Genomic DNA, 27,921 nt, shown 5'->3' with positions numbered 1-27,921 from the left:
CAGTAAATGAAAGTATAGCTTGCTCATTTTCCCCCTTTGCCAAGTTCTCTTATATTATATATAAAAAGGGGGATCAAAAACTTGAAGGTAACTGTATAGTAGTTTTAGCTGTTAGAAGTTGGTCATTAACATAGTGTACAAATTTTGCAATGTTACTGTAATATGTGTTAACTCAGACGAAAAGCATGATGTTTAATGAAATGTATCTAAAGTACAATATGTTTAGGATTGCAGGTCTAATCTGTTAAGACTACAAGTCTCATGAAGACATTTCCCACGAAAAAATTGGGAAGGAAGCTAGATTATTTTACACCAGGTCAGCATAAGGCAGACTTTTATTAATTTGATCCGCTCTGGCTGAGAGCATCAAAGACTGTGACGTGGGTTTAGCTTGACTTTTTTTTTAAACTAGATATTGCTCTTTCTGTCACAAAAGAAAAATGGATCTGGTTCTTTTTGTCACCCCCCCAAAATAATAGCCATTTATTGTATCAACTTATGATCAACAGAAAATAAACATTCAACTTGTTCTGAGGGCAAGTCAGAAGACTTCGCTTGTAAGTAGTCACCAAGGAGGAAGAAGTAAGCAGAACAAAAAAAAGTACAGTTTCTTCATGTAATTAATTAGGTTACCTACTTTTTTTTTCTTTAATTTTTGTTCTTAAGCAAAAATTTCTATTTAAACGTATCTTTAATGGTGAACAGCCCGAACATCTCATTCTTTACTTGGTAATATACAATTCAGGAATGTTTCCTACTTTCAATAAGGATGAGTTTTAGTAAATTGTAGCTTATCAGAGTACATATAGCAACAGAAGACATTGCAACAATTCTGTCAAAAACAGAAGAGAAAAATGAATCATACCTCACCAAGAAAAAAAGGGGAAGAATTGGCCATTAGGCAATGTCAAGTAGCTGTTTTTGAAACTGCTACAAATAGTTAACTATGTAATTTATCTTTGTTGTAACGTTATTGCCAGACAAAAATAAGGCACTTCTTAGATATCAGAATAAAATTAACTTGACTGATCTTGACTATTATGTTTATGAAATCCCTGACACACTGAAAATATCACTCATTCTTTTTAGGAATTTCTTGTATTTAGAGATGGGTTTCTCAATATCCGCAACTTGGTGGCTGGACAATTCTGGGAATTAAAATCCACAAGTTTTAAAGCTGCTGATGTTGAAAAACGTTGATTTAGACTGAAGCTAGACCAAACGTCTACTCTCGTTTGGAAACTAGGATTAAACAACTCTAAATACTGATTGCTGTGGCCAATTTGTATCTATAATAAAAATTACTTGTACTTTCTACCCTATTAAGGACATTGTTTTTTCCAGACAGCTTAACTTAAAGATATCAACATGAATTATTTCTATAATGCACATCTGGAAAGATCCTTCACTTAAAGAATTTCCTCTGGCTACGTAGCCATAAACATTTACAAAGCACAAGATAAATTATACCAAAATGACAGAGTTATCATTTAAACAAAATGTACCAAATCTATAATGTTCTTTAAACCCTCTATAAAATGCTTTTGAAACAGCTTGTAAAAGCAAACTGTTGTTCAACAGAGCTAAATTGAAATCCATTTTTTTAATGTTCTAACATGATTATCCTTCATGATTTTCAACATATTCTTACTAATACCATAATATTTACTTGTAAGTTATGCAATTGAGAACCTTCATCTAGATTTCCTTAAATCATTACCAAATAAAAAGAGAGCAAAGAAAAGACTGAATTAGAACCAGAGTGAAATATGGAGATAGTTCATCTGGGGTCTGATTTTTTGAGGACAGGATACAAGCAAAGCCTCTTATCACTATGTTAAAACGTGCAAACATACAATCTTTTAAAGGATATATATGCAAAGTAAAAAAAAATATTGTACATGTAAATTATTTTCTGTTTCTAGGGAACCAAGGCATTTTGAATGCAGCGCGAGGCTTTTGGTGGTGCTATTCACAATCCTTTATAGTTAAAAAAAATGTAATATGATCTTGACCTGATTAATCCATACAACACGTTAGAAACACATTTCAGTAACTTCAGTGAAAACAAAAAGTTTGCAGAATTCCAGGAGAGTACAATAATATTTCCTTGTCTTCCATATTCTCCATGTTGAATTGTTTCAGAAATCAGAGAACAGCAATATATTGAAATATTAGGACAGTCAAAAAGCACCTCCAAGACTTTAAAACAGTCTCCTAAAAACTTCTCACATTTGTTTCCCTCTGTCTCTGTCTTTCTCCTTTAAAGCAGCAAATAATAAGCCTTGTTCATATTGCTGGTAAAAATTCAGAATATAAACCTCTTCCTTTATTTGACTATTCCTTTGTTAAATTTGGCGAATCAGGAACAGGATCTGAAAAATATTAACAATGTGAAATTAATACATTCAACCTATACTTTGTTGTGGTATTGGTTATTTAAATGTGAAGATTTCTTAGCCCATTTCTTCCCACCCAACAATTAAAAGTAAAGGGGGAAATGGCACTAATAAATAGGAGCAGGTCACTTCCCATTAAATGCCTCAGAAAGCAGTCAGTCTACAAAATTCTTTTGTCTGGTGTCCCCAGAAGCAAAAGGAATACTATCTTCTGATGGCTTCAAAACCAAGCGATTTATCATATAATAAGCGTCAATGAAATGACCTCAAATACATTCTAAATTCAAGAAAAGACTGGACAACCATTGTCTGAGATTCTCTAAGGACTTGGGCAGAGGATTGGACAAGGTCCCTTCCAATCCTATGGTTCTATGATTGTTGATATATAGCAAAATGGATGGCATTTATCTCTCAATTCTGTATTGGTTGCATGGGAGCTAATAATATTGTTGATATAGAAAGTGCCACAAGAGTCATTATTGTTTAATGCTCTGGAATTAAAAGTAGCCTGCCAGACTACCAAAAAGACCATAGTAATATGGGAAAAAACAAGAAGGGGAAAAGGGAACTTTCTGCGGCATGTAAGGAAATGATGAAAGAGTTAAATTTAAAAGATTTATGGAGGGAACGGAACCTTGAAGAGAAACAATTTACATACTATTCCAATCCACATAAGATTTGGACTAGAATAGATATGGCTTGGATGGATTTGGATTTGGCTAATGAAATAAAAGAAATTAAAATCCTACCATATGAATGGGTTGACCACAACCCAATACAGCTAATTTGGAGAGACAGGAGAGGAATAAAAAAAAGATGGACACTAAATACCCAAATAGTAAACGAAGAAGAGTATATTAATAAGCTGAAAGAGGAGCTAAACTATTTCCTAAAAGATAATAATAATGAAACAACTTCAAAACAGAATATTTGGGATACTATGAAAGCAATTATAAGAGGTACAACAATTTCCTATAATGCTATGAGAAACAAGAGAACTTATGCCCAACAAAACGTATTACAACAACAAATCAAAGACTTAGAAATACAATTACAAAAAACCACTAAGATCCAAGGAATACAAAACCAGTTAATATTAGCCAAACATAAGCTGAATTTAATTGAACAAGATAAAATAGAAGTTAGTTTGAGAAGGTCCAAACAAAATTATTTTGAACACGCTAATAAACCAGGAAGATGGCTATCTTATAAACTTAAAAAAGAAAAAGAAAAGAGACTGATACACCAACTAATAGATGAGAAAGGCATACCACAACATGATATTGAGAAGAAAAAAGATATTATATTAAACTATTTTCAAAGATTATATAAAAAAGAAGAAATCAATGAAGACAAAATAAGAACTTATCTGGAGAATACGAATGATAAAATAATAGGGGAAGGAGAGAAAGAATTATTAAATAAGGATATTACATGGTCTGAGTTGAAATCTGCAATGGAGAATCAAAGTAATAATAAATCCCCTGGTCCAGATGGGATTCCAGTAGAATTGTACAAAGCTACAATAGAGTTAGTAGGGCCACTGATGCTGGAAGTGTTTAACGAAGTACTTTTGGCAGCCAAAATGCCAGACTCATGGAGGGGGGCGTTGATTTCGTTAATTCCGAAGGAGGATGTAGATGCCAGATATATCAACAATTATAGACCAATTTCACTTTTAAACGCTGATTATAAATTATTTACCTCAATTATAGCGAATAGAGTAAAACAAGTTTTAAATTTATACATTCATGAAGATCAAAATGGTTTCCTTCCGTCCCGCCAAATCAAAAATAATCTAAGAACCGTTATTGACGTCTTAGAATATTATGAAGTTCATCCAGAGAAACAATTTGCACTCATGTTTTTAGATGCGGAGAAAGCATTTGATAATCTACATTGGCACTTTTTAATACAAAAAATCTATAACATGAGTCTAGGCACTAAATTCGAGAACATTATCACAACAATTTACAACACCCAACAGGCCAACATACTAATTAATGGTGAACAAACAGGCCCATTAAACATTGAAAAGGGCGTTAGACAGGGTTGCCCCCTCTCACCCCTCCTATTTATACTTGCTTTAGAATCATTGTTAATGCGGATAAGACAACACTCTGAAATCCAAGGAGTTAGGGTCAAAGCAGAGGAATATAAACTACAGGCATTTGCAGACGATATGGTTTTCTTCCTAGAGGAACCCATGGAAAAAGGACATAAAAGAACTAGAACAATTTGGTTCAGTAGCAGGATTAAAGATCAATAGAAATAAGACAAAATTAATGACTAAAAATCTAACAGAGAATCAGAGGAAAGAATTAGAAAAAACCATAGGGACACAGGCAACAAAAAAGGTCAAATATTTAGGCATATGGTTAACACCACATAGTAAATCGCTCAAAGAGAATAATTATGATAAACTATTACAGCAAATTAAGAAAGACCTAGAATCCTGGAATAAGCTGCAGCTTTCTCTACTGGGCAGGATTGCCACGATCAAAATGAACATCTTACCAAAATTCCTTTACTTATTCCAGACAATCCCAATTAAATTACCAAAAAATTTTTTTGAAGATATAAATAAGGTAACACTTAAATTTATTTGGCAAGGGAAAAAAGCTAGAATCAATATTAAGGCTTTACAAGATGCAAAAAGTAGAGGGGGGCTAGCGCTCCCAAATTGGGAATTATATTATTGGGCAGCCAACTTATTATGGTTAAAAGACTGGGTCAATTTACTCAACAAAAGAACTTTAGCCTTAGAAGGGCACGATCTTCAGAGAGGGTGGCATGCATTTCTATGGGAAGTGGGGAAAACTAAACAGTCGTATTTTCATAGACACCTTATTAGAGATTCATTATTAACTAATTGGAAAAAAATATGCAAAAAACATTATTTAAAAATTCCGATTTGGCTTTCAACAATGGAGGCAATGGTTCATCCCAACAATTTGGATATAACAAAAACGACTAAATATCAAGATTTATTAGACCCTCTAGGAAAATTAAGAACTCGACAGGATTTACAGGAACAGGGATTTAAAATCGACCAGTGGTTATATATACAAATCCATAGCAGATACAAACAAGATATCAAAGAGTTTGGAATCTATAGCAAATTACAATATTTAGATAAAATCTTATTAGGATCAAATAAAAAGAATATTTCCAAATTTTATAAATATTTATTGGAGGTAGAATTAGAGCAAGAGATAGTGAAAGGGAACATGATAACGTGGAGTAGGAATATTGGAAGAAGCATTACATTAACAGAATGGGAAAAGATCTGGAATAGAAACATCAAGATTATGAAATCGGTGGCGTACAAAGAAAATATGTATAAAATGTTATATAGATGGCACTTACCCCCTTCGAGGTTGGCGAAGATGAACCCTAACATGAGCTCAAGGTGTTGGAAATGCAAAAGCACTGAAGGAACATTTTTCCACACATGGTGGTCTTGTAAAACTACCCAAAAATTTTGGCAAAAAATCAGAAAATGGTTGGAGGAGATAGCTAAAGAACAAATAGACTATAAACCAGAGTTCTTCCTGTTAGGGATCTCTGATAGATATTTATCCAAAAAGACAAAATATGTAATAATCCATATTCTAACTGCGGCTAGATTAGCGTTTGCTCAATGTTGGAAATCACCTCATACACCTTCAGAGCAAATGGTTATTCAGAAAATTTGTGAGTGTGTTGAAATGGATAAACTAACGATAGCGTTAAAAAACAAAGAGTCCTCAACATTTTACGACAACTGGGACTCGTGGTATAATTGGCTTACACAGAGACAAATTATGTAAATGATAAAAAGTAACTTAAACATAATGGAAAAGAGGAATAGATTGGATATGATGAAGAGAAATGACCCTTACAGACTGTCACAAAAATATATCATTTGTTTTTAATTGTATTTTCTACCCTATTCTCCCTCCCCTTCCCTTCCCTTCTCTCCTTCTATATCCTTTATCTTCCCCCCAACCGGCCTTTATCCGGTGTGTTAGGCCGGGTGTTTTCCTTCTTTCCCCCTAGCCGTTTTCTTTCTATTTTGTAAATGTATTGTCGATGTGTTTTTAAATTGTAAATTCAATAAAATCTATTTTTAAAAAAATAAAAATAAAAGTAGCCTGCCAGCTATCCTACAGAGAAAAATTAAGAAACATCTCAAGGTCTAGTAACATATGAATGCTTCCTTTTGCCCAATACCAGTGGAAATAATTTGGTTCCACTTTGCAGTCTATCTGAACTGAAGGTTTTTGCTCACAGCAAATATCCTTAGAGTTGAAAATTTATTTTTCATATACTTGCTTTTTCTCCATTTGGGGGCACAAAACATTTAAGATTTAGGACACTTTTCTACATATTCATGATGCATGACTGTATTTTTTTTTAAATTTCAACTATCTTTATTAAATTTCAAAGTTGAACATTAAACTGCAAGTTAAAAGAAAAAGAGAAAGGGAGTGACCAAAACAAAAGTCACAAAAAAGAAAAATACTTCAAACAAGTAATAAAAATGACAGTTTTAGAAGATATAACAATGCAACAACCTCTGTACGTTTAAACAAATTATTGCTAATCTTTAAAATAGACCAAAATACTAACAATCAGTATTCTAATGTACGCTTGGTGCAGAGGCATTCGCGCAGGCGCAGAGGCGTTCTAACCCGCCTCCTTCAAGCCTGCACAATGCCGATTGCTGCAGCAGCTGCCACGCGGCGCTACTCTGCGCCGTGCAAAGCAGCTGCGCTTCGAATTCTGGCCATAAAAGTGAGTATGGGAGCCCGGCCAGGTGGGTGGGCCAAACACAGAGCAGTGGAGAGAATCGGTTCGGTCTCTGCTGCTCATCGCCGCAACCGGCTCTCCAGAACCGGGCAGAACCGGTCAAATACCACCACTGCTCCCTTCCCATCTTTTGTATTTGTATAATTTGTATTTTTACAGTATTTTATTCAGTATTCATTAACCCTAGTGTGGGAATAACACTAGGAAGAAGATTCTTACTATATAAATGTTTTTTAATAGTTTATACATTGTAACATTGTAAGCAGGGGTGGGATTCAACCAGTGTAACAACTGGTTTGGTGAGCGTGCAGGCAGTGTTTGAAAACTGCCCATTTTCAGCTCTAGCCCGGTGAATGAAACAGCTGAGGCACGGCAATCTGCTGTGCCGCGCAAATCAGCTGGGCTGCAAATCACAGAAATAAAGGACAGACTAGGGAACAGGTGGGTGGGTGGGGCGGGCCAACTAATTGCCAGAACTACCGGTTCTCCCAAACCAGTCGAAACCAGCTGAATCCCACCCGATTGTAAGCCACCCAGAGTCATCTTGCGTGAAGTGAGCAGTTGACTGACTGACTGACTGAATGAATGAATGAATGAACGAACCTAATAAGAAAGTTAGAGACCCGCGTAGATAGAGAGAGGTTTGCTGCTAGCCATTCGCATGCACTCACCCTGCAATGAACTACTTACCAAGTGATGGGAAGAAACATTCTCCCGGGACTGGAGGCGAGAGAGGGGTATTTGGCTCGGAGAGAAGGTGTCGGTCTGACTCGGAAGCCTGACGGCTCGCCATAAATGATAGCTGAGGCCTAATCCTGGATTCTGGCTCTATGTCAGGGACAGCATCAAAGACGGGATTCTCAATGCCATGGGCGTTGCTGCAAAAGAAAGCCGAGTCGGATAATCTCATCAGGGTCAAAGCCCATCCTTTTATATTCCCATCATTCCACTTCAAAGCACAATGTCAGAAAACTATTAATATAAATATGAAAATTTATTTTTGATTCAGTGCTACTGATGGGGGTTTACAATGAGATGTGTTGTGGGATCAGAACATGGGCGAGACAGAAACCAATTAGAAATCTATTATTATTTTTAATATTTTAAGCTAAATGTATGCCCTAAAAAAATAACCCTCTGCTTATACATTGCCATGGGGCATGGTGGCTCAGCAGTTAAGACACTGAGCTTGTCAGCTGGAAAGTAGACAGCCCAGGTTCGAGACCCAAGCACCACGCAATGGAGTGAGCTCCCATTACTTGGCCCAGCTCCTACCCACCCAGCAGTGTGAAAGCATGCAAATGCGAATAGATAAATAGGTAGCAGTTCAGTGTTAAGGTAATAGCGTTCCATGCGCTTCAGCATATAGTCATGCTGGCCACATGACCATGGAAGTATCTTTGGATTGGCTCTCTCAGCTAAGAAATGGAGATAAATACCACTTTAGAGTCGGACATGACTGGACAGGGGAAATCTTTACTTTTTATACACTTGACTCCCTCAATAGTCTTTTTTTTTAAAAAAAATATTTTCTGGCTTGAAAAAGAGAATGGTCAAGTAAGGGCTTTAATAACGTCAGACCATGCCTAGAAAAAGCTGATGATGGACACTGGACAAGCTTCTGACTAAATAAGGGAAGGCCTAAGCCCAAAAGTAAATCAGAGCTTTTTTTGTTTTCTGCTGCAGTTAACAGGCCTGCTTTGCATTATGTCCGCACTGAGAATGTTGCCTTATTCAAATTGGGGTTTTCCCCAACTGCTGGGATAAAGTTATTATCTCAGCAGGAAATTAGATAGCCATGATATCCTAATGCTGACTTGTAGCCTTTTTCTATCCCCTCTCTTTCAAGTCATTACAATCATCTTGATTTTTCTCCGTGTAACAGATGAAAAAAAAAATTAATGGGTTGGACAGCTCTCCTTGAAAGAAGGAAGGAAAGAGAGAGAGTTCTCCTACAAATGCACAGTACGGAGCTTGCTTGACAATTCGCCAGTCTTCCTGAAGCTATGAGAAGAGATTTCTGCCCCATAGCTTCCCACTGCTAAGCAATCATAGATCAAATAATGCCAATTTTAAGAAAACTGATTTCCAGCTAATTTCAAGCTCAGTTCAAGACACTCTCTTGACTTTTCACATCCAAAACAACCTAGTCCCAGAGTTTCTCAAGAAGTATCTCAGGAAATGTCAATATCTGGGTGACGTTATCTGGGCTTGAAAACTAGGTCTCATTAATACTTGGATGAAAACTCTCCGGGAAACCTAAGGATTGTATGCTAGAATGTTTCACACAGCCAAGATGTTTTTATCAGTGACATCTTCTTGTTGAATTCCTCTTTCAAGCAGAGCTGCCAGACATGCATCCTTCAGACTTTTATAAGTAGGAGACTTTTGAAACCGGTTTGGTTATTTTTGTTTGATAAGGCTTAATTTATTGTCTCACCCACAATGTGGTTTTGCAATAACAAATACATGATACGGTTTAAGGTATTTGCTTACCTATCCATCCTTACGAGTTCGTGAGCACCTACAAAAAGCAAATGCAATTTTGTTACAGGAAGGATAGGTAGTCCTGCTTCAGTACCACCCAATCCCAATATTTTGAGCACAAAAAAAATATAAGGATCATTCAGTCCCTTGAATTAAACACAATCCTTCTGGATTTGTTCAATAACTAGGGGTACCATCATGCATTCAAGAGAATGGAACCATTTTCTATTTCCTCAGCAGAGACTGTTTGCTTTGCTTTTCCTAAGCAACTAATCCCATTGTCTTTGGTCCAACACTTGTTGGCTTGGTGATTTGAATTAGACAAGTAAAAAAGTACTCATTCATATGGCATACAGATCCTTGACCCAAATGGTTCAGGAGCTGAATCCTTTATTTCACCCATTGATATTCCCGTAAAAGGCATCTTTGGAATAAAACTAAAGCATGGCCAAATCATTGCAACACAGTGATCGGCATTACCTAACCTCTCATTTGCAAAGAACAGATGGTACTATTCCAAGTCGTATCCAAAAACTATTCCTCTAGTTTTAAGTGCAGAAGCTTTCACAATTATACACGTCTGTAGATATTCCCTGTCAAAAAGATCCACGTGGAACAATAAAATAAAAATCCAGCAGCATGAATCTGGTAACTTAGTAGGTGTCCCTTTTGGCTCTATTACTCTTATTGTCAACTCATAAGATATTTTTTTATGGTCTTTTAGAGTTGCCAACAAAAAGGGAGGGGGGAGCAATGCAGCAGCTTGCAAACCGAAGCTGCATTCTATAAATGTTTTTAAAGATAGTAACTAGGTGACCGAAGTTTCTGCTACGCAAAATTCTAACTGGAAAGCATGACTGATGACTCTTGGCTATGGATGTGTCCCATTGGAGAATATGAATTATGATACACCCAGCGGGTGGGGGAAAACCAGGGTCAGGGGTAACAATGAATGAAGTGTCTCTGAGTCGGCTACACCCAGGCAGTGCCGGCACGTTAACTCTCAATAAATCCTTTTTAAATTATGGAAGTTTGGCTCGAGACTCATGATTTAAAAAGTGCCGGAATCCTGACAGTTTATGTTTATTCTCAGTCAATCGAAAATATAACAATATTTACAGGAACCTTTCCTAACCTGCTATCTTTTGGGCATGCTGGATTACAACTCCCTTCACTAACAGCCAACAAATGAATTGTTCACTGAAGGTGTAGATAGTCTGAGTTGAAATTCTGAAATCTGAGTTATGCAACAGATTTGGAGGACTTCAAGATAGGAAAGATTAATCTAGTTGATGGTATACTGGTTGTTTCATCACATTTCGATACATTACTAAAATGATATATCATAGTTTTACAGCAATATGAAGCAAAATTTGATCAGAAGAAGCTAAGTGGTTATTTTTAGTAGTACAACAAACATCAGATTTCTTTCACCTTTCAAAATCTTATTAATTTTACTCCATGTGCCACTGGTTTTAATAATGTAACTATCACCTTACTAATGGATTTCTAAACAGATTTTTCTAGGCAGGATGCTGTGGTTTCATATTTAATTTGTTTTCTGTAAACACACACACAAAATAGTTCTTTTGCAGTGTATTTTGAGACTAGAAATTTTTCACAAATATTTAACTTCAATTTATTTTGTCAGCATCTTACCTGTGCTACTTTAACGTAAGATACTGTACGCAGACATTCAATGGTGCATATAAAAATGAAATCAAGCTAAATCCAGATTTAGAATAATGAGCTTCAACATAAAAAAGTCTTCCCAGTAATGGAAATTTCCTATTTGCGTGAATGAGTAACTACAGAACAGGGATGGGCAAAATGGCAACCTGTGGACTTCAACTCCCAGAATTCCTGAGCCAGCCTCTAGCCTTCTCCTTCTATTTACAGTAAACAGTTGGTGGGGGGAGAAATAAGGAACCCACCCCAAAATCATTTCTCACTGGAGGAACACATAACCTCCCACTAGAGATCCTAATACTTCCCTCTTTGATTTCCATGTGAGATAGGCAGCAATACAAATAGGATAAGTAAAATGTCATTCATGTAATAATGCACGCAATAATGGAAGGAAAGGCAGTTTTATCACTTTATATATATATGAAATAAAGAATCAAAGTAGTGGCAAAAAAATCAGGGTTAATCCAGATACTTACGCCTGTTAGTAATTATTTGCCTCTGCTTGTAAATAAGGAGTAGAATGAGAGGCAAACACAGAATGCCTATTATGCAAGCCACTGTTGCAATTGTCACTGCTGTGGTATCTGAAAAAAATAACAAAAAAACAAAAAAACCACAATACAGAAATCAGAAAGGAAGCACATTTTTCTACTCATTGGAAGTTGTGGCCTCATTTTCTGAGTTAAAGTTATTGACTAAGTCCTCCTGTTTCTCTAATTTACACCTGAGGTGGCAGTGTCTGCAATTTCAAGGGAATCCCGTAAAATAAAACAGATTTCCTCACTGTAAAATTTGATTTATACATCCAATGAATGAGAAGCCATTCTAACGGGGAAAAGTAATGAGAGACTCCAGATATTTTAGAATATAATCAGCGTAGCCAATATTGAAAGCTAATGGGGTGAACTTGAATGCAACCACCCCGGGCCCAACTGATTTGCAAAACCCGATTTATTTGTGTCTTTAAGTCAGTTTTGATTCCTGACACCAAGGACTGAGGTAGAGTTACTAGGCCCAAAGCCACCCAGCTGGCTTCATCCAGCTGCTTAAGGCAGGACCAGAACTCATAGTCTCTTAGTTTCTAGCCTACAGAAAATTTGTTCTTAAAATGTTTTGGAAAATGCATCATGTTACCTCTAATTTGCTAAGTGAGCGTTTTAATTTCCCTTCATTTGTTTATATTTCAAATAAAAATAAATCTTTTCACATTTCAGACTGCCTCATTTAAATGGAAACCATTTTAAATATCCCCAGATAATAACTACCACTGTTTATATGATAGAAATGTAATTAAGAAATACATTCTTGAAGTGGAGATATTGAAGTAATTTCCAGCTATTGTTAATCTACAGTTATTAGATCAATTATTTATCACTTTTTATAATATAGGGGTAGAATTCAGCAACTTTTAATGTAGCTTCTCATGCTTGGAGGTGGACATTATTTTAAAGTTATTTTTAAATTTCAAACTTAAGTGCAGTTAGTGCAAACAAGCTACTCAAATACAGCCTATGCTTGTTTCACTAACCATATTTAAGATTATCTGTAGATTAGCATTTTATATTGTGGTAAATTTAAAACGGAAATAGACTTCACAGCTCCCTCTGGTAGGGAAAGGAAGGGAAACCTACCAAGTGTGACCTGAAGGAGTTTTTAATGCTAAAGACTCCAATGTTTAATTTCTGCCCACAGTAAAAAAAAAAGCCAGTATAAGCCAGAAGGCTTGAAAGAAACAAAGTGACAAATTTTATTTATTGTTTACATCCATCACTTTCCTATATGGACGATGTCTCTCAATGTTGCACATTAACCATCAAAGAGAAATCAGTTAATGTTGATTAAAATCTAAAATGTGTAATTTTAACATAACATAAAACATACGTAAGGCCAATTGTTACAACTGTTTGTTTAGTGGCTGATCAAAGTTACAAGGCACTGAAAAAAGTGAGTTACGACCATTTTTCACACTTACGACCACTGCAGCATTCCCCACAGTCACGTGATCAAAATTTGGGTGCTTGGCAACTGGCTCATATTTATGGCGGTTGTAGGTCACGTGATCATCTTTTGTGATTTTTGACAAGTGAAGTCAATGGGGAAGCCACAGTCACTTAACAATGGTGTTACTAACTTAACAACTATGGCAAGAAAGGACAAAGTTAAACTTAACAAGTGTCTCACTTAGGAACAGAAATTTTGGGCTCAGTTGTGATCATAAGTCAAGGACTACCTACAAAAACATCAGACACTTCTGTTTGTCTCTCACTCAAACAAAGGTTCCCTCCCTACCAAAAACAGATCTCTTTCAAAATGGACTGACTCTGGTCTGCCGCACACACTTGAGCATCTTGCTGAAGAGGATTAGATGGTTTCTTAGGGACTAGGTGCCCTATTGCTTCCTTCAAGAAAACAGGGCACATCCTTTCTTAAAATCCAATTAATTGCTGCCTGGGTCCAATTAATTTTCCCTCATCAGATAGAAAGCCATTTTAGTGCCACTGCTTTGAGCGATGGACAACCACAGGTTACATGAAAGTGATCCTGTTGGCCCTACTGACTCAAAGTTTATCCTACAAAATTGTGCAGTATATAAAAATCAAAATGTGCTTGACAGAAGTAACTTTTCCTTCAGCCTCACACTAAACCCTTCAAGCACATCTGTATGTATTCCATACTTCATTGTCAGAAGCATTCCCAACTACTAGAAAAGTGGTTGGGTAAGATTGTAAAGATGTTTGTTCACCGCCTTGACTAGTGTTTTTGGCATTGCCAAGCACACACTTTGGAGGACTTGTATCAACCATCCAGATCATACATATATTTCCCTGGCTGATCAGAGCTTCAATAGAATGCAAAACTACATCATTTCTTCCAGAGCCGTTTGGATCCAGTTAAAATTTCCCTTGCGGAAGAAAGCTGACACTATAACCTCAAACCTGAATACAGCATTACCTTAGTGTGACAAGAAAGTGTCTCCATTAGGTGACCAACAAGAAAAATTCACATGCAGAATGGCAGGTCACACTATAATGGATATATCAGAGATGAAGGAGTTGAAAATGTGATGGGACAACCCCATAATTGGTGGCCACAAAGTTCTGAATATCCAGAATAGCTGCAGTGTCAGTATGGATATTAAGATCTAACCACAACAGCAAATTACCTCCATCTGCTAAAGCAAGGAAATAGGTAGGGAACTGATTTATTAACACATTAACAAACAATATTTATGTTTCTTGTCTAAAATGGGAAACTGGCACGTTTTGTCATATGTGGTGGACTTGGGTTAAAATAAAATAAACATTGGGCAAAGATACACAGGTGGCTAGAAAAGATGATAGGGAATCATATAGATTTTAAACCTGAACTGTTATTAGATATAATATCAGAAAAATTAGACAAGAAAAGTATGTATTTATTATTACATGTTGTAACAGCAGCGAGGATTATATTCGCATTATTGGAAAAAATGAAGAAACACCACAAGATGAAGAGATGATTAAAAATGATACTAGACGGTGCAGAAATGGATAGATTGACATTGAAAATTAAGCAGAAAGAAGACATAGAATACTATCAAACATGGAAACTATTTAACCAGTGGTTGGAAAAAAGGGATGGAGATTAAGAATATAATCAGAATTGTTAAGCAAATTAAATACCCAGGCAACACAATGTTTATTAAGCACTAAGAAAGGTCCATCCTACCCCTGAAAGGACCTAATGGTAAAGACTGCAACGACGACACTATTAAAGCCAACCTCTTTAACACATTCTTTGGCTCAGTATTTGTAAACAGCAATGGATCAAGCCCAGTACTTCCTATTCGAACCACAGACAACTACAATGATCTAATACATAACAATTTTACAGAAGACAATGTTGAAAAAGCACTACGCAATCTAAAACCATCCCTATCTATTGGACCAGACGGAATATGTGCCCACTTCTTAAAAAAGCTACCCACTGCCATAGCCGAACCTCTAAGCATAATCTTTGAAAAATCTTTCAGGACCAGTTCCTTGCCAAAACTATGGTCACAAGCCACAGTCACCCCATCTTCAAAATGGGAGACCTCAGCCTAGTTGAAAATTACAGACCAATCTCTTTATGCTGTAAAGTCATGGAATCAATTATTAACCAATCCATTATCCTCCACTTAGAAACAAATAACCTACTCTGTAATAAACAATTTGGTTTCAGGAAAAAACTATCCTGTAATCTGCAACTCTTACACTGAAAAAACATATGGACTACACAACTCGCTCAGGGCAAAGCAATAGACGCAATCTAAATAGACTTCTGTAAAGTCTTTGATTCAGTGGTACACGACAAACTACTCCTAAAACTAAAATCTTACGGTATCTCTGGACACCTGCATAACTGGATAGAAGCATTCCTGTCAAACAGACAACAAATGGTCAAAATTGGGAGCGTCCTATCAAATTCTGTACCTGTCAACAGTGGTGTCCCCCAAGGCAGTGTTCTAGGACCAACTCTCTTCATACTCTACATAAGTGACCTCAGTGATCATATTAAGAGCAACTGTGTTCTCTTCGCTGATGATGTAAAGCTAGTCAACACCACAGACAATATTGCTTCCCTTCAAAAAGATCTTGACAATGTATCAGAATGGTCAAACAAATGGCAACTTTAAATCTCAACAAATAAATGTTCTGTCCGACATATTGGCAAAAAAAATCAGAAAATAAAATACAGGCTGAATAGTCAAGAACTTGTTGAGGATCCAAACTTTGTCAAGGACCTTGGAGTACTCATCTCAAATGATCTAAGTGCTAGAGCCCACTGTAACTACATAGCCAAAATGGCATTAAGAGTTGTTAATCTAATCTACATAGCTTTTTCTCTGGTAATATCACACTACTAACTAGAGCATACAAAACATTTGCTAGACCAATACTCGAATACAGCTCATCAGTCTGGAACCCACATTACGTATCCGATATTAACACAGTTGAAAAAGTCCAGAAATATTTCACAAGAAGAGTTCTCCACTCCCCTACTCATTGCAGAATACCTTATGCCACCAGACTCGAAATTCTAGACCTAGAAAAACCTAGAACCACGCTGCCTTCGGTCCGATCTAAGTATAGTATATAAAATCATACGTTGCAATGTCCTACCTGTCAATGAATACTTCAGCTTCAACCATAACAATACAAGAGCACGCAATAGATACAATCTCAAGGTTAATCACACCAAACTTGACTGCAGAAAATACGACTTCAGCAACAGAGTGATCAATGTCTGGAATACTCTACTTGACTGTGGTTTCTTCCCCTAACCTCAAAAACTTTAACCTTAGACTGTCTACTATTGACTTCACTCCTTTCCTAAGAGGCCTATAGGGGATATGCATAAGCGCACCAACATGCCTATCGTCCCTGTCCTATTGTTTCTTTTTATTTTTCTTATATGTATCCATTTCATGTATTCATAACTATGTATATGCTTAAAACTATTATCTTGTAAGCAATTGACAAATAAAATAAATAAAATAAAAATAAATAAAATGTAATTAATAAAAAATAAAATTTTCAAAATGGGTTATCTACCTGGAGAGACAGAACTAGATAGGAAAACAGCACTACCATAGACCACAGTGGCCCTTCATTTCAGTACAGACCAGGGGTGTCGAACTTTCATTGAGGGCCACATCTGGGTTGTGTTTGACCTCGGGAGGCTGGGGGGGCATGGCCAGGGTAAGCATGGCCAGCTCAATGTCACTCGTGTTAGGGGCACCTGTGGTAGCCCAAGTGCTCTGCCAGCAAAAACAGGCTCCCAAGCTCTGTTTTCGGCTACAATGGCCTCCTGCAACTCTCTGCCAGTGAAAACAACGCTCAGGACAGCCTCCCGTGGCCCTCCTGAGATCTGTTTTCATTGGCAGAGGCACTGCGGGCTGGTCCTTTGCTCTTTCCAGGTCAGCTCCGCAGGCCAGGTCTAAGCACCCTGCGGGCCGGATCCAGCCCCTGGGCCTTGAGTTTGACACCCCTGGTATAGACCAAACTAAGGGACAGAATTCAAAGAAGTCTACAGTAACTTTTACTAAGATGGACTATTGTAAAAGAACCTTGTTAAATCTGCTAAATCTGCCCACACTTGTTACCCTCTGGTGATTCTAAGGAGGTGACTGTCAAAGTCAGTGTTCCTCAACCGTGGCAACATGAAGATGTGCAGACTTCCACTATGCTGGCTGGGGAATTCTGGGAGTTGAAGTCTTCAAGTTGCCAAGATTGAGAAACCCTGGTCCAAGTTATTTCTTCCTCTCCTCAGATTGTTTTGGATGTCCGTTGGGTTTTTCACATATCACTCTGCAAACAGATCTGACTTTTCTCTATCTTTTTTACTCTCTGCATCTCACCCCAAGTACTGAGCCTGTGGTGGTCCAAACCAGGTTTTTTCAATTCTGTTAAGTTTTCAGGCCAATCCAAATTTTCTTTCCACTTCCAACCACCAATAACATTAAACAGGGTTAACAATAATAACTTTCTTCTGCTACTGAAGTGTCTCTTCATTCTCTCTGAAATAACTCTTTCAAGGGTTCCCCAGACACTTTTGTTTAAAGGCTTTCAGGTAGACTCACTAGGGATATTCTTCCTATCTTGAAAATCTAATTATTGTTGTCTATGTCACATATATAGATTTTGGTCTGTCCTCATTTATCAATATACAAAGAGAGGAAAATATTTAAAATATTGTTTTAACCTTTTTTCATTTAATATTCTTTTTTTAAGTATTTCATTTTACAATTTTATTATTCTACTGTTATTGTATTTTATGGTATGTGTTACAATCTGTGTTGACAACAATAAACTAACTTACTTCAGTTCTATTCCACCTAGGTATCCCCATTGATAAATATGGCAGATTTGCAAATCAGCCCCTCCTAGGAAAAAAAACCTAATTCCCTTTGAGAATTTGTAACACTCTCAATTGCTCCAATAAATTACTGTCTCCCTCTTTGTCTTTGGATTACATTTGGAAAAAAAATACTACCTTTGTTTTAATTAAGAAAGAACATTAACAGCACTTAAGGCAACCTAAGTAATTCACTCTATTGATCTTTGATCCTTTGTTGACATTAAATATCATCAGCTTATATTAGATGTGGATCATTCCGGTGTAGATGCTAAAGATTATCAAAGATATAAGGAAGAATGAGATAGGAAAGAATCAGTGGAGATTCAGAAGAAAAGCTTAGAAATCATTGTAAATAGGAAGATAATTTAAGATGAACAGCTTCAAAATTGGGGACAATAAATAGGAGGAGATTACACAGTGTGAAACTGGGAGTAAATATAAGGAGACAGGTACAAGAATAGAAGATTAAACTCCAAAACCTTTATGTCAAATTTATGTCAAATTTCAGAGATTTATACTTGAAAAAATAATCAGCTTTTTGAGGGAAAAGATGCAATTATAAGTATATGGTAAAGCAGTCTTACTTTCTGTATTGTCAGCAGGATGAAATGTACAGTTTGAAGATGAACCATTTGCTGTGAATTAAAAAAAACAGTAGTAAAATGTTAGTTCCTTGGATGGCATATTAAATAATAAATAAAATTCTCATTAACAAATATTTTAAAACTTTTTAAATTATAATATTCTTATCCCAGACAAAGCTGGTAGGGCATACCCCACTTCCTAGAACATATTTCAAAGATATGTACATCAGAGGGTTGTGCTACAAACCATGTAAATTAAGATGTTCCTTTTAATCTCATGCATTACATTATTATTTTAACTTTACAAATGCAAAGATTGCAAAAAGAAATTATCAGTCACCTTAAAAAGAAAAAGGACTGGGGGGAAGAGATACAACCAGAACTAGAAAAGAAATATACTTTCTCCCAATGTATATGGAATTGAATAATCCGCCTTAAAGTAATGACACGTGATTCAGTCAAGGAATTCTGTGTAATTTTTTAAGCATCCTATTCTATTATTTAAATTCAGTTTTTCTTTACATTGTACTGAAGTTTTGGTTACTGACCATAATGATATAATTAACTTCTCTTAACTGATCAGGGAAATTTGATAATCATAATTTCTAGGAAAATGCATCCCTATTTTGCTACATTCTAATTCTTCACTACTCAAAAAGAAATGTACATTTCATTTTTAAAAGTTGTGCATTGAATAAAGGTGACTAAAGTAACTTGATCAAGTCATTGGTATATAAATTAATAAATACATAACTCAAAACCTAAAGGGACTATTTGATCTGATATTTTTGAGATCAATTATCATCAGAAAATGGGATATGGATCATAATTTCAAGCAAGAAAATGCCTATAACCCATTAAGTTGTAGCAGGGAGTTCCAGATCAAGGGGAAAATGTTCCTCACCTCCTTGCAGCAACTTTGTAAAAACTTTAAGAAAGGGAATCTATTTTCATCATTACAAAACCTGTTTTTATACAGGAAGGAAAGAAAACTTGTTCCGCATGACTCCATCTTAAGCATTCTTTTCTGTTTTGACCATCTCGGAATTTCATCGAGATCAATTCATCTCACGTTGTAGACATTCCTAGGAGAATGTGAGAAAATACACGAATACTTAATTTTAACTGCCTTAGATTTGTGCCTAATGTCCTACCTTTGTGTATACGAAGTTCCATGAAGCCATAAGCGTGCTGCAACACGTGCAGCTTCTTTTCTTTCTTGGACTCTATTATATAACAACAGTAGTATCCTTTGTCCTGAAGGGTAAGATTTGCTATGGTGACATGGAAAGTGCCATGATGATTTGAAAAGTATTCCAATCCGTGATGGGCGTATTTCGCAGCCGTGACATTCCCGTGAAGTTGGCTATGGTGCATCTCAGCTTCACGATGAAGCTCCTTAGAAGTGATGTTGCGGATATGCTTTCTTTGGGAACAGCCATGGTCAATTTTGTTGCTGAAGTACCAAACGATGGAGAGTAAATCATGGCGATTGGCGAGAACCCCACTGATTTTACAAGTCAGAGTGAGATTTTGACCTTCAGGACACACATAGAGCGAATAAGGGGTTATGATTTCAAAAGTTGCAGAATGAACTGTGTAGAGAAGAAAACAGAATGTCAGAGGTATATCGAATAATGCAATACTGTTCCAATAAATGTAACTTCACCCTAGCTTCTGTTTCCAGTGAAATTATAACTTCATTGAAAACCTACTTTCTGTGTGCTCTTTTAATATTTTATTTTAGCTTGATCATGAGCTTTTTTGAGGTGGGGTCACTTTTTCAATATCAATGGGGGAAATCATTTACTTAGCGTTTTTGATCTCATCAGCTGTAGTTATATACACAATTCAGTGCATGCAATCAAATATGAACAAAAAGGAAGATGTGGATCAAGAGGAGCGTATTGTTATTCGAACAAAATATTCTGGGCAGGATTTACCACTTCCACTTGTAGAAATGCTAGATATGTACTGTACAATTCAAAATAGCCTCCTTGTATATCTGTGCAGGTTTTCTTCCTTTTTTCTTTTGATATAAACCACCTGCTCAGTGCCTGGCTAAATACCATATGCTTGTCTCATCACTAGGCCATATTGTTAAAAAGTATTTGCTAATCCTGTTTTTATTCTGGGTGTGTGTGTGTGTAATTTTTATTCAGATTATAGCATAAAACACTAATGAAAATAAAGATAATGGGGAAATGGAAAAGGAAAAGAAAAAGGGAAGAGGAGTGTAGGTTAAAGGATCAAAACAAAAAGCATTTATTTCCATTTTTTTTCAGCTCAGTAAAATACAAATTAGAATTACATCCTCAACTTCTTACTTTCACATAGTTAGTAAATATTAGTCATTTCTATAAGGACAAACTAGTCAGCAAAACCCAAAGTCAAAAATTAATTCTGTCTCTAGCATAAAGACTAGAAGTGGTTTCTAAATAGAAACAAAATTAGATATATTATTTTCTCTGATTAACCCCTCTACTTTTGCCTCTAATCCCTTCTTTAAAAAATGCATTGTGCATCTCCTAAAGGAGATTACCTTCCAGGGATGATATCTAGGACAATCCAGAAAAATGTACAGTACAATTGCAGAGTCTGAACAGGTAAATACATGCTCTTGATTAAGGAATACATTTCAATTTACTCAACAGTACCAATAATAGAAGATGTGCCAATGTGAAAATTCTCCTATGAGATCAAATCAGGCAATGGTACAACTATATAATAAAGGGAGAGTGTGAACACTCATTATTGCATAAATGTGGTCTGTTGGTTCTATTTCTTTGTAAACTGGAATCTAAAATTCATTGCTTGATTTCTCTCCAAGCTTCATCAAAGCCTAGTATATGTATATATATAGAGAGAGAGAGTGAGTGAGTGACTCAGTGAGTATTAGTCGGACATTTTTTCCCCATCCTAAAAATTTATTTAAGCCAATAAACCTCGACCTATAACTTTTTTGACCAGCAGAATTTGCAACTGAACTCAAATGAAATACAGCTAAACTTTAACATTAGCAGTACATTAGCAACAAAGTGGGGAACGTTTAGAAATCTTAAAAATTTAGCTTGAACAGCTTTCAATACACAAATATCCTTGTCAGTGCAATTCTATGCACTATATAGCAAGACTCCACACTTTTTAGAATTAACATTTAATAGCTGCAGCTCCTTCAGTGTTGCCCCTATATGCGAAGTATTGAAGGGTTATAAAGAAATTACCTCCTCTACATCAAACTGCCAATTCCTCAGGCACTATCAAACCCACTACAATAATTACACTTTCCTTTTTTGTATCTTCAGTCAAAATTCCTCTTCACCCAGAAGTATGGTAGACTTTCCTTGAACACCCTGCTCAGTTTCAATTTATGAGTGACACTTGCAGACCAAATATTGAGATGAAGTCAACAACAGGATAGTAGCCCTGCTCTTTCTAATGAAAACTTTTTAATGCAATCTAATTAGTTCAATACAAAAATTTTAAACTTTTGCCACAGTTGTTAAGTGAATCATGCAGTTCTTAAGCAAATCTAGTTTCTCCCACTGACTTTGCTTGTCAGAAGCTATCCGAGAAGGTTTCAAAGTAATAAATCAATTGCAAGCAAGAACTCTGAGGCAGGTGAATTCCTCAAAGAATAGCTTTATTGGAAATATCATATTGGCACATATATGGTGAAAACCGACTCTGAAGGCCCCCTTGGGCTTCACATAATTAAAAGTTTTTTTCAACCCTCAACCCCAAACAATCAGTCACATGGTCCAATCATGGTAGTGTCCACTGGTCTGGTGACATCACTCCTCCTTCCCTCGGCCAGATGCAAGAATCTCCTTGGTTCCCAGGATAAAGTCTTGGAAAAGTATTTTATTTTGACTACACATGCCCAGCTATCTCTAATACCTCCCTATCCCTAACACTGAAGCTCCAAGATGGCTTCTCCTAGGTCAGCTTCAGAGTTAACCATCACATGGGCCTGCAACTATGATAAACATAGGCCAGTTACCAAGCAACCAAATTTTGATTATGTGGCCCGTCATGCTTGCAAGGGTTGTCATTTTTTTTCAGTGACTTTGTAACTTTGAATGGTCACTAAAGAAATGGATGTAAGGTGAGGACTACCTTTAGCAGCCTCTTTACAGTAATATCGTATTTATCTCCTCTAAACTTTGTGTAACTATGTCATTTCCCTTTACACACTGGCAGTGGCTGTTGGATCAGGGCAAAATAGGAACTATATCCACCCTTATGTTTAGCCAAAAAAAAAAAAAAACCCACTTACATTCATTCTTTTAAAACCATTTTTAAAAGTATATGGCCTTCATCACCAACTTCTTAAACACCTTTTTATAAAATGTGAGAAGTCTGTTGATGTTAACAACCCTATATGTTTTCATTAAAAGAAGCACATCCTGTTCTCCTTTATTTTCAGTGTGAGGTAAGTGATGCTGTTAAAAATATGAGACTCTTTTTAAACAAGGTAGCGCTAATCCCATATAGTTAGGTACATCTTGCTCACACAGCAAGATGGGGCAATGAGGAAAATTTAACAACTGATTTATTGTATTCTTCTTTGTCAGTCTTTCATGAGCTTATGGGACCCTTCACGCAGATAGTGTTAGTAATTCCTCATGTTTCAAACTTGTAACAGAGGAGACTGCTGAGGAATTTAAGATACGGCAATATAAATTGCTCAATCCTCTTGCAACCCATCTTCATATCTTTAATTTTGTGGTTATTGATAACTGCCCTACTCATTGACTTTAAAATATTACTACAGTTTGTTTGTTCCATCACTGGATAAGCTGTTTGGCCTCCTAGGTGGAAGTTTAATTCTCAAAAGGACATTGCAGTTCTCCAGTTCTTTTCCACAACTCCCACATTCTTCCAATAGTGGTCTGTATCACGAGTCCTCAACCCCCAATTGGTGGATCAACACTGGTCCACAGCATGCCAGCAACGGGTCCACACAAACACGGGATGTAGGCACCACACAAAACTACGCTCCCCTCCAGCCTGCAGAAAAACCTGTCTCCATAGAACCGGTCCCTGGTGCCGCAAAAACTGGGGGCTACTGGTCTATATTGTTCACCTATTGTTCTATAACAAAATCTCATATTGTAAGAACTGGTTTAATTTCCCATTAGGTAAATTATTATATATTCATGATTCAAGATCTTCTAGTTCACTTGACTACAAAAATCTATACAAACAAGAGAAGAGGGTGAATATGTTTTTCCACCTTTCATAAGTTCCCGCTTTTATTTTCTGAATTTGGGTACTTTTCATCTTGTAAGTTTTCCTACAGTTTGAGAATCTTTAAGCTGTTAATAAAGGGGCTCAGTGGCTAAGACACTGAGCTTGTCAATCAGAAAAATCGGCAGTTTGAATCCCTAGCACCGCGTAACTGGAGTGAGCTCCCATTACTTGTCCCAGCTTCTGCCAACCTAGCGGTTCAAAAGCATGTAAAAATGCAAGTAGAAAAATAGGGACCACTTTTCCGTGCGCCTTCGGTGTTTAGTCAAGTTGGCCATGCCACCACAAAGACGTCTCCGGACAGCGCTGGCTCTTCAGCTTTGTAACGGCGATGAGCACCGCCCCATAGAGCCAGAAACAACGAGCACATAGAGAAGGCATCTTCTGAATGCTAACATTCATTTAATAAAACTAAAGTATTAAAAGCTGACAAACTGAAAAAGACCAGAAGCACTTAAATGAACCAGAAGTTCTTCATAGTGCAACATAATTGAAGTCTGGAGGATAGTTCTCTGCAGAGGTGGTATTCAGCAGTTTCTAACAGGTTCTGAGGAACCGGTAGCAGAAAATTTTGAGTAGTTTGGAGAACCGGCAACACCCACCTCTGACTGGCCCCACCCCCATCTCTTCTCTGCCTCCCGCGTCCCAGCTGATCGGCTGGGTCTTCTTTTGTTGCCCTGCCCAGGAGAATGGAGCTGGAAAACAGGCTAGTGGGGTGGGGAGGGAATGGGATTTTGCAGTATCCTTCCCCTTCCACACCCACCAAGCCATGCCCACAGAACCGGGAGTAACAAATGTTTGAATCCCACCGCTGATTCCCTGTGTACTTCTTTAAAACAGTATACATTGATAGAATTCAGTCTCTAGCAACTGATAGTGGTCATTCATTGCTTTCATGGTTTTTTGATGATGCCCAGTACAGGTAGTCCTTGACTTACAATCATTTGTTTAGTGACTGAAGTTACAACTACACTGAAAAAAGTGATTTATGACTGTTTTTCACATTTATGACCATTGTAGCATCCTTGCAATTACATGGTCAAAATTTGATTGGCACCTTGCATGTGTTTATGATAGTTGCAGTATCAGGGTTATGTGATCATCAGTTGTAACCTTCCCAAGTGGCTTCCAACAAGCAAAGTCAATGGAGAAAGCCAGATTTGCTTAATGAGTGTATCGTTCACTTTTAATTTTAGGCTGAATTGTTGTTGTAAGTCAAGGTGTAGCTGCATATGGAAATAATCCCAGTCCCTTAAAATTAAAGTGTGCTTGTCTTACACAGTTTAGTATCCATCTTGTTATTTTTTTCTTAAATACCAGTAAATATTTTAAGCAAATGTACCCATGCTATAAGCTTAAGTAGTGTTGTAATATAAAAACTGTCTTGTTCACCTAGTATGTGAACATAGCAATCAATTTAAATTTATGAATATAAAACTAAGATTGGAACTATTGTTTATTAACCAATGCTAAATTCTATTTTATACAAAATGCTACCGCCTCAGAAAACACCCGTGTTCTTCTATTCCAGATACCTGTAACGTCTCCAAATGACCTTCTAACTCATGGCTTCCACAGAGATATACTCATACCAACATCCAACTCCGCTCACTGGGTTGTTTCAGATAACTGCTATTTTAGGAGAGGTTTTAAGAAGTTACTTTGAGTCTTGTGGCGAGTTTGCTGTTATCTGCTACTTTTGCAAAAGGAGTTAACTACACAGTATTTTTTTTAAAAAAAAAAAAACAATCCTATTGCTCAATGCAGCTGTGCTGATCTGCTTTCTTGGGTTGATTTGGAAGATACTTGGTGTACTAATGGATAAAGTGAGCCAGTTTGCCTAATGGTTTAGGGCAGGGGTCTCCAACCTTGGTAATTTTAAGCTTGGCGGACTTCAACTCCCAGAATTCCCCAGCCTGCGGGCTAGGGAATTCTGGGAGTTGAAGTTTTCCAGGTTTAAAGTTGCCAAGATTGGAGACCTCTGGTTTAGGGCTTTAAATATTTAAATTTAGGGCTTTAAATATTTAAATTTAAATTTTAGCAACCAGGAGCCTGTGGAGTTATAATCCCATTTTAGGCATGAAAGCCTGCTTGGGTGACTGGGCCAGTGACACTCTCTCTCTCTCTCTCTCTCTCTCTCTCTCTCTCTCAGCCCAACCCACCTCGCAAGGTTGTTGTTGTTTGTGGGGAGATTAAAAGTGGGATATTTTTTTTAAAAAAAAAAGCTTGTTTTTTAGTGATTTCAGCCGGCGTGTCTTCAGTACTCGCCCCATCGCCCCATCCCATCCTCCCAAAACCAGTTGCTTTCTAGCCAACCATCCGCGCCCGCTTCTTCTCAAGCGTTTCCTAACGCCAGGAGCTGCTGCGGAGCAGAGGCGCGCCCCGCTTCTCACCGAGACAGGTGCCGGGGCGCCCCGTTTCCCTTGCAAGGCTTAAAGGAGCTCCGCAAGACACGGCTCCGGGAAGGGACGCCCGAGTGCAGCCTTCGCCTATAGCCTTGAGGGAAATTGGGGGGGAATTGTTAACCCTGCCCGCTTGCCCCCCGCGTTTGAAAAAGGGGCGCTCTTTTTTGGGGGGTGCAGAAGGTCCAAATAGGAGGCGGGTTCAGCCTCCGAGCCGTCCCGGGGATGGAGCAAGCAGAAGGAAACGCAAAAGGAGGGACGGGCGCGACGGGGGTGGGGGGCAGAGGACAGGTCCTTCTGGAGATGGCGACCCCCGACCCGGCCCTTACCTTGGAGGCTAGTCAGAAGCAGCAGCGCCAGCTGGACCAGCAGCCCCCCCTTGGCGGCCGCCTCCATTTCGTCCCTGGGAGGAAAAAAAAAGGCGGTGGGGGCGAGAACCCGGGTGGGGGGGGTTCCAGTCAGAGGGCGCGCGCGCTCCGGTCCTGCGCGACGACACGCGGCGGGGTCGGGGTTGTCAGCCCGAAGGAGACGGGGCCGGCGGGGTGGGGGCAATGGGGGTGGGTGGAGGTTGCCCCGAGTGCCGGAAACGTGCTGATTTGGTCGCCCCGGAGCGCAACTTGGGGCAAGCCGGAACAACGACCGACGAGCACCCCCAGGAGGCCGGCCGGCGCCAGAAGCGAGAAACTCCCGGGGAATCTAAAGCCTAAAACGAGCCTCTCCGGGCAAGCCCTCTCTACCTGAGGAGGGCGGGGCTAAGCTTGGGGACCGAGCTGCCGAAGTAGCCCGCCTTTTTACCTCAGAGATGTGTGTGAGAGAGAGAGAGGGCCGGACGGGCGTCCTGCGGCTTGGCGGGAATTTGAGAGGGACGGTTAAGAAATAGCCCAGCTGCGCTCTTGGCAGAACTGAGGAAAAGCACCTGGCTGGGAGAGGGGGGACGGGGCAATGCAGGCGAACCAGTCTCGGAATACGCTGGTTTCGCTTAAAAGAGAAGCGGGACCCTTCCGACGAAAATGAGTCAAACCCCGGTTTAGGGGTCTAACAGCCTTCGGCTGGTGAGAAAACGCCCTCGCAGGTCGGGAAGGGCGCGGGCGTTAATCCGAGATAGCTTGCCCCGGCGACGAGCGCCAAGAAGAAACCAAACGGAAGTGCCAAACTGGACAAGAAAAAGCAACTTCGCTTTTATTTTGGGCGCCTCTGCTCGAATTAAAAGTTCTGTAACTGATTAAAGTCATCAACACTTCATTATTTGTGTGTGTGTGTGAGTGAGTGTGAGTGAGTGAGTGAGTGTTGGCTTCTGGCAACGGCTTGCACAAGTGCCTGCGGTTTCCTGTGGGCAAGGTTTTTTTCGGGAGTGGTTTGCCTTTGCTTACTTGCGAGGGCCTCATGTCTTGACTCTACGCCAAATTAGCCCTCATTCCTCATCTCTCTAAA

General features: G+C 38.1%; 2 protein-coding genes across 3 annotated transcripts in view; one reads left to right on the top strand and one right to left on the bottom strand.

The window, feature by feature from the left end:
* Positions 1-27,921, top strand: part of CDH23 (cadherin related 23) — a 537,909-nt gene that overhangs the window by 441,574 nt on the left and 68,414 nt on the right. The window lies entirely within an intron of this gene.
* VSIR (V-set immunoregulatory receptor) lies at positions 625-27,621 on the bottom strand. Of its 2 annotated transcripts, XM_026713494.2 has the most exons (7): positions 26,820-27,621; positions 19,990-20,430; positions 18,836-18,886; positions 11,846-11,953; positions 9,690-9,717; positions 7,884-8,071; positions 625-2,375 (listed from the first exon to the last, which is right to left on the bottom strand). In XM_026713494.2, the coding sequence occupies exons 1-7, from the start codon at positions 26,884-26,886 to the stop codon at positions 2,338-2,340; spliced, it is 921 nt and encodes a 306-aa protein (XP_026569279.1). In that variant the 5' UTR covers positions 26,887-27,621; the 3' UTR covers positions 625-2,337. The 2 variants fall into 2 exon arrangements, with proteins under 2 accessions (XP_026569279.1, XP_087788453.1); XM_087932327.1 differs by lacking the exon at positions 11,846-11,953 and having other exon boundaries at positions 26,820-27,005.

The sequence above is a fragment of the Pseudonaja textilis genome, chromosome 4 (genome assembly GCF_049901715.1).
Source record: "Pseudonaja textilis isolate UNSWEBS1 chromosome 4, rPseTex1.2, whole genome shotgun sequence".
Lineage (NCBI taxonomy): Eukaryota > Metazoa > Chordata > Lepidosauria > Squamata > Elapidae > Pseudonaja > Pseudonaja textilis.
Note: the sequence above shows the minus strand (reverse complement) of the source record. Positions and strands in the feature narration are given on the sequence as shown.

Excerpts from the sequence above, each read along its gene's own strand:
- VSIR (XM_026713494.2), bottom strand. The coding sequence starts at position 26,886 with ATGGAGGCGGCCGCCAAGGGGGGGCTGCTGGTCCAGCTGGCGCTGCTG. Across the intron at positions 20,431-26,819 it reads GCTTCTGACTAGCCTCCAAG|TTCATTCTGCAACTTTTGAA; the intron begins GTAAGGGCCGGG and ends TTCTCTACACAG. Across the intron at positions 2,376-7,883 it reads ATGTTTCTTCCCATCACTTG|ATCCTGTTCCTGATTCGCCA; the intron begins GTAAGTAGTTCA and ends AATATTTTTCAG.